Consider the following 7,413-nt stretch of genomic DNA (forward strand, 5'->3'; position numbering starts at 1 on the left):
TGCGCTACGGTAGGGGCCGGGGGGTGTGGGGGGGGTGGCTTCATTTAATCCCATGGGAACAAAAGCGCAGCGGCTTCTCAGTAAAGAGGGCAGCTGCCTATAGATGGCAACTCTGCTGCGGCAGACACGGGTGTCACCTTTCGGGTGCCATTCATGTCAGCAGTGCCCTTTTCCTGGTGCCCAAGCTGGAGATCTGCTCTTCCCGACTGCTGGGCCCCAGCTGTCAGCATCTCGCCCCAGTCTGGAGGGGGCTGAGCACTGCAGCCCCCCTGGGGCTAGGGGAAACCGCCAGCCTCCAGCACGCCCCATACACAAGCAGCTGCTTTGTTCTTAGGGATCTCCTTGGCTCCAGTGCCCTGCACCCACCCAGCACGTCCTGGGCAGCTCAAGGCAGGTGGGGCGGGGGGGAGCATCCTCCATGGGACGCTGCTGGGGCTACTGGGTGGACTGGACCCTGCACCTGCCCCCAGGGTGGGGAAGGACAAAGCCCTTGCAGAGGGCATCCCGCCTGGATCAGGCGTGGCAGTGGGAGGGGGGATGTGCAGGGAAAGGGGCAGTCTCGGCGGCGGCCAGGGCCCAAGTGGGGGTCACAGAGCTGGATCGGGCGGGGGGGGGTCAGATGGGACATACCGCGAAGGAGGCTGCGGCGCACAGGCAGATCTGCTTCATGGTGTCCAGGAGCTGCCGGGTGGCCATCCATCCACCTGCTCCAGACCTTCCCTGCTGCTGCCTGGCTCCGCAGCCCCGTGCAGCCGCCCCCCACCTCCTGGGGCTCGCTGCAGTCAGGGCAGAGGATCCGCCTCCCTCGCCCTGCCAACTGGGAGCTGGGGCAGCGCCTGCCCCCTCCCTGCGGAGAGTACCCAGGCTGGGGGGGGCACAGCCCCTGCCACCAGGCTACCACGACCCAGGGAGCAGGGACCCCCCCTTCAGCAGCCCAGAGTCGGGGCAGGACCCCAGGCGGGGAGGGGGAGTGGTGGTTCTCTGCCTGGGTGCCAAGGCACCCTGGGGTGCTGCCAGATCCTTTGAAGGGTGCCGCAGATAAAGCGAGCAGACAAGCGCAGGTTCAGACTTGCCCCTGCCTGGATGATTCCCCACCCACGACCCAGCCTCTGCAAGGAAGTAAGCGCTGCAAACAAGGCATTTGCTCTGAAATTGGGTGCTGCTCAATTCACAAAACTTACGAGGGGCCTTGAGGCCAGTGAGGCTGAGAAGCAAGGGGTTGGGGCATCTGTCTGTGCCATCAGCCCCAAATCAGCCACGACAATGTACAAAGATTTCCACCCCCAGATGGACCCCCAATAGATCCTTGATTCCTGGGGGATCTCTGTGCAGCTGGCTGTCCCACCAAGCTTGCTCCTCTTATCATTATTATTCCTCCAGTTTCCTGGCATTCTTGGAGCACTGAGGACAGCCTGTTCCCGACCAAGAGCCTGCCATGCCAGGTGCTGTACAAACATGGAACAACAGGCTGCCCCTTGTCTGAGATCCTACCGGGCAAGCATGAGATGAGGGCAGGAGATGGAAAACAAAAGGGGTCTTAAGGGAGCAGTGAGGCAGCGGGATGTGCGATAGGATGCCTGGGGCACAAAAGGTTAACCTAGTTTGGCTTCACCTTGAGCAGAGGCCCAGAGGAAGGACTTTAAATGAGCCCCTTGGAGGGGCCAGGCCATGGGGAAGGTGGTACTTCCTACCCAGCAGCACAGAAGGGAAGGAAAAACCATGATGATTCCTGGGGGTGTTTCAAATCATCCCTGTGTGTGCATTCACGGGCTGGCTGCTTCCACATACCTCACCCTACCATGATACGCAGGTTTACGGGCCACGGAAGCATTTCCATCCTTGTTGTACAGATGGGGAAACTGAGGCACAGGGCAGGCAAATGACTTTTGTGGAGTCAACAGCAGAGCTCAGATGAGCCCCTGGGAGATGTGGGTTCATCTCTGCACATGCTACTCGCCGTTGGATGTTTTCCATTCAGCAACTGGTGACAAACAACCAAGCACAGAGTCCTGCCACCCTTTAGGCGAGCCCCCTGGGTGGGCTAGGAATGAAGCCTGCAGCCTGGCATCCCTCTCTCCAGGCTAGAGAAACTGCTGGCCCTGCCTGCACTCCATTTCCCTGGGCTCCACACACCTGCTCCCCCAGGCCTTCCCACCAGCCCAGCCACAGCCTGAAGCAGGAGAGGAAGCCCAGCGGATGGGCACAGCATGCAGAAGCCTAAAGCTGCCAGGCCGGGTTCCTCCTGGATGCTGCTAAATAATGGAAGAGTGTATTGGTTTCCTGCCTCGGGGGGTTAATTCAATCGGTGGAAACCGGACTCCTTCAGCTCTGGGGATCTGGAAACCCGAGAGAGTGAGGGCTCACAGGAGCAGTTCTCTGGGCTGCAGCACAGCTGGCGACCCTGAGCCGGGGGACTGATCCCACCAGGAGTGGAGGACTGATCCCACTAAGAGCTGGGGAACTGATCCCATCTAAACACCGTATAATTTCCAGAGAGCAGACAGGACTGCCTGTGACTGTGCTGGTATCCGGGATCTTTGACCATGCAACAATTTCATGCAGCTCCTGACACCCAAGTCACTGACCTGCCAGGAGCACCACCCAGGTGCGGGGCTTTGTGCCCTAAGTCAGTGGCAGGACTGTGGCCATATGTATGCTCCATCCCAGGCCCCCCAATCCCACTTTGCCCTTGTCTTCTTCTACCTCTCATTCTCCCCTTTCCACTGGTTCCTCTGGCTGTGCCCTCTCCTGTTTCCACTGGGAATCTGATCCATGCACAGAGGCCACTGCTTCTGACCTTCATAATCACAGAGATGTTTATTAGGCCCTGGCATCCAGACACAAGTTGGGCTCCACTCCAGAGGCAGCAAAAGGACCCATCCTGAACCACAATGGGCCAAACCCTGATGCCTCCACCACTGGAAGGGAGGGCCAACTGTCCTGAGCTCTCTAGAGGGTGAATGAGTGGGGCTTTCCCTGTTCCACAGGGAGGGAAACTGAGGCACAGAGCAAGGAGGTGACAGGCCTGAGATCACTCAGCAGGTCAGTGCCAGGACTGGGGACAGTCTATTGCGCTAACACTGCAGTGCTTGGATGTCCGTGGGGACAAAGCAGAACCTGCAGGCTTGGATGGGTTGAGCGCCATGACATCTCAGCAGCCTCTCCCTGGAAAGCCCTGCTCTGCCTGCTGGGGAAGGGGCCAGGAGGGTCTGCTGCTTCACAGAGGCAGGGAGATGGGAGAGGATCTTCCAGGAGAGAGAAGCGAGGGAGGAACTTGAGGGAGGAATGCTTGGAGCAGCCAGAGCGGTAACAGGTACATGCACCCCAAGGTGACAGGAAGGGGCAGTGGCCTAAAGGCAGAAGACAAGGGATTGCGGAGGCTGCTATGGAGCCTGGCGACTGCAAGACGAACCAGCTGCCGATGCCTGGAGTAGTCAAACTTCATTACAACTCCCCCACCCTGGAAACGTTTCGGGGGGGGGTGTTTCCTGCTTCAAGCCCTTCCCAGCTGATGGCGTGCAGGAATCTCCCAGTGACTCATAGGGGATGGAGGGGGGGGTTTAGGGGCTAGCCAGTGCATTATCTGCCTGTGGGAGGGGAGGAGAGGGGGTGTTGGAGGAGCAGTTCCCGTACTTGGAACAGGCACCATGGGATTTTAAATGAGCACAAGCACTCGGGACCTCTCTCTCACTTGTCAGTGGAAAAAAACACCCGCTCCAGCAGCCGAGCACTGGTTCATGGGTTCATCATGGTGCCCCCGACCGACTGCCCTCAGATACTCACATCACTCTTCTTAAACCTGGCCCGCAGGCTCTTCATGGTGGCTTTGTCCCCGTGCTCTGGGCTGCAGGGGGTAGATCTAAACGGGGGATACAAGGAAGCTGTAAGATCCTAGCAAAACTCTGGCCCTTCATTGGCAGTCTCACAATCAGTCTCAATATCTTCCTGTCCCTCCTGCCCTGAGGGTCCTGATACGGGGTGCTCACCATGTTCGAGAGGGGAGAGGGCTGGAATGGCATTACATGTGGCATCAGACCACGGCCCTCCACCAGCCAGCTGCAGGGCATGGACGATGGGCACTGTAGGGGCTCAAGGCTCTGTAGGTACAGACAGGACACTCAGCCCCAGGCAAAAGTTTTGGCTGACTTTATTTTGGCCCTGACCCTGCAGGATAACTCATGTTAAAGGTCCCTCCAAGCTGCCGGTCTCTGACCAGAACCTCCTCAGCACCTGGGAGCTCACCTTGGTGCCCAGGCGTGTCCCAGCCATGGAGGGAGGAGACCTCCTCTCTGTGCCTGTGCTAACACAGCCCCCACCACAACAGGGGTGCTAGAGGCTGGTGATGCCACAACTGGAATATAGATGGAGGGGCCAGGTGGAGCTTGTGGCATTTGCCCTGGCTATTGGGTGCGCTTATGTGCCTGGGACAGAGCGCCGAGTCCCGAGACAGGGCGCTTCCTGCCTGTGCCTCTGTGGGAAGGGGAGAGGCTGGCAGTCTGGCTGGCCGTACTTCTGCAGCCTCCACCTCTGCAGACCCCATCCAATGCCCAAGACCTCCCTGCCCACGAATTCCTGACCCTCGTGTCCACAATGCCCCGAGGAAGAGGCGGAGGCTGGATGGGTGTGTGGGCGGCTGCTCCCTTGTCACCTCGTGCCTCTGGGCAAAATTCCTCCCTGGACCCCTTTGAGGAGTACCGGGCCCCGCCCTGGGTCTAGCCCTGTAGCCTTGTGTTTGCTGCCAGCAGGGCTTCATGCCCCCACCCTCCAGCCTCAAGGTAGCTCGACAGCCCCCACAAAGGTACCAGTCTTTTGGGCAGCTGTTTATTTCAAATGCATGCGCCCCTTCTCCACCCGCAGGCTCTTCCTGCCCCCCCTGCTTGAGAACACCGGAGAATGCCTCCCAAGGAGGCATACGCCTCCACATGACTTCAGTGTGGGCTCCCCAGGGCCTGAGGCACAGGCAAATTAAGGGTCCCCCATGGCAAAGAGACAGAAACCAGGAGTGCTCATCCTCCATCCTCTCGTCTAACCTCCCCCCAGCCCTGCCCTGCTGCACAGCCCTCTATGCCGCGCTGTACCATGCTGGCACCGGACAGGAACCCAGCCTGTTGGCATTGCTGTCAGGGCCATTACTTTTGCCTAGGGACCTGCCTCCTTGCCAATCTAGGTGTTTGCATTGGCTCTGGAGCAGTCTCCCAGGATGTCAGAGCCCCTGGGAGCCCCTGCACTTGTACAGAGCAATGAATGACTTCATATATTAGCCCTGACTTGTTCAGCTGCAGCACAAGTCCCTCAGTCCTGATTGCAGATGTGTGAAACCTGCAGCTCCAGGGCTACCGGACTTTGGCCCAGTCTCGCATCTCCCCTCCAAGCCCCATCCCTACCTTGCTGATACCGTCAGGTGCAGCTCGGGCAGGTTCTCACTCCTCCGTTACACGTTCAGTGCCGAGGGCAGAACAAACTCTGAAGAGTCTCCTTACTTCTGTCCTGATTGATGGGAGCTCACCGTATCAGAGGTGGCCCAGCCCGGGTGAGGCTGTGTCACTGCGAATGAGGAGAAACCAGGGGAGGGACATCGCTGCACTGGGAATTGGGTTACTTACCTGCTACAGGTACGGTTACCTTGCTACAGCGGGCTGCAGCTCAGCGCTGCACGGTGTCCAGGGCACTACATTACTCTGGAGCTGTGTCTCCATCTCTGAGCATCTCCATAGTCCTGACTAGCCCAGATGTCACAGGTGCAGAGCACTTCTCATCATCAGGCCCTCCATACCCCTCAGGCTCCCCACTAGCTCTGGGAAGCCAGGGTAATTATTCTCCGTGCATACCATACCTTTAAAGATCCTGGAAAGCAGCAGCAACAAGCAAGGGAATGGAGGGTCCTGTTCATGGACGGCCTCTAGGCCCTGATCCTGCAACAGGCTCCATACCTCGCAGGGACATCCCCCACGGAGCAGCCTGGGGACTTGGTTTGTAGAGCTAAAGGTTCCCCTTGACCTTTAGCGTGCAAACATGACAAGATGTTGCCCCGTGATTCCTTTTCTTTTCTCTAAGGCTTTGATAGAGCTGAGGGACCCTCCCACAACCCCTGGGAGGTAGCTATTGTTTTTTTCTGCATTAAAGATAGGGACAGAGAGCCACAGACATGGGAAGCGACTGCCTCAAGGTCACTTGGATGGTGAGGAACTGAGGTGGGAAAACCAGGCACATTGAGCACCAGGCCCAGGGATCGCACGATCCTCTTTTCTGTGCCGAGATGACTGGAACCTTTAACCCACCCGGAGCTCAGCAGATCAGGACCTGTGCTTGCTAATTAATGGATTTTTTTTCTCTAGCATCTGTAGCAGGCTGGGCACAGAGTATTTGAGCAAGTAGACATGCTCCCAGCCAAACAGTGGACTGTAAAATAACTTGGAAAGACTATGAAGGGAGAGAAAGAACGATGCACAAGCCTAGACTTCGCAGTGGCAGGTGGCCTGCTGAGGCGTGCTGGAAATGGCTTGCAAAATCCAGTACTGAAAGCTACCATGGGGTCGGCTTTGCCCTCGCCCCCTGCTTAGGCATCGCAGGGCTTCCACTTTAGGACAGGTGAGGCTGCGTATAGGGTGTTCCCCAAGCAGGAAAGCACCAGGCACTGCAGCCCATCCGTGGCCCCACCAAGTCCCAGGACCTCCCAGTCAGCCTCCTGCAGGGTCCGGCCAAGCTGGCCATCTGCCAGACCAGGACAGAGGCTCAGGCTCGGGGAGCCTGGCGATGTGGGGCTGTCTTCCTCCCTTCATGTCTCCAGGCAGTGTCACTGGCGGGTGCCCGCAGGCTCCCCCGACTCATTCAGGGGGCAGCGGGCGCTGGTGGGCGCGCTCTGCTCCGTGTCCCCTTGGATCCCTTGTTTTGCACCCATGACCGCGCTCCCTTCCCTGTTTTCTTTTCAGTCGTCCCAAGCCGTCAGCTGTCGCGCTCTCCCTTTCTAACGGGGCTCCCAGCTTTCACAACCAACAGGCCTGGAGAAGCTACCGGGCACCTGCTGCGCCCCTTAGGCAGCCTGGCTCTGCTCCCTGCCAACTGTGGGATACGTGGTATTTCTTTAAGTGCCAGCTCCTGGAGTCCAGGGATCGCGGGGGTTTCCCTGTCAGAGCAGCAGGTCCTGCAGTGCTGCTGCAAGGAGGACCCGCTGTCCTCCCCCAGAGCCAGGCACATCTCTCCCCCTGCCAGGGCCAGGCGCCTGCCCCAGCCCTGCCAAGGACGGGCACGGACCTTTCTGCCAGGAACCAACATGGCGGCACCACCACTACCACCACCGCCCGGGGCTTGTGCGCATGCGGAGTGAGGCACGGAGGCTTCGCGGCGCCCGGCGCGCTTCCGCCCGGCCGGCAGGAATTGACAACAATGAGAACTTTATTGACAGCGGCGCGGAGG

At 58.9% G+C, this 7,413-nt stretch overlaps 1 protein-coding gene across 1 annotated transcript in view; it reads right to left on the reverse strand.

The window, feature by feature from the left end:
* ANKRD24 (ankyrin repeat domain 24) overlaps positions 1-1,274 on the reverse strand; it is a 14,282-nt gene extending 13,008 nt beyond the window's left edge. Inside the window, exon 1 of the mRNA XM_025196342.1 lies at positions 1,182-1,274. Within this exon, the coding sequence (XP_025052127.1) occupies positions 1,182-1,241 (60 nt within the window). The 5' untranslated portion in view covers positions 1,242-1,274. The remainder of the gene's footprint in view (positions 1-1,181) is intronic.
* Between the last annotated feature and the right edge of the window lie 6,139 nt (positions 1,275-7,413).

The sequence above is a fragment of the Alligator sinensis genome, unplaced genomic scaffold, assembly GCF_000455745.1.
Source record: "Alligator sinensis unplaced genomic scaffold, ASM45574v1 scaffold1295_1, whole genome shotgun sequence".
In the NCBI taxonomy this organism is placed as follows: Eukaryota; Metazoa; Chordata; order Crocodylia; family Alligatoridae; genus Alligator; species Alligator sinensis.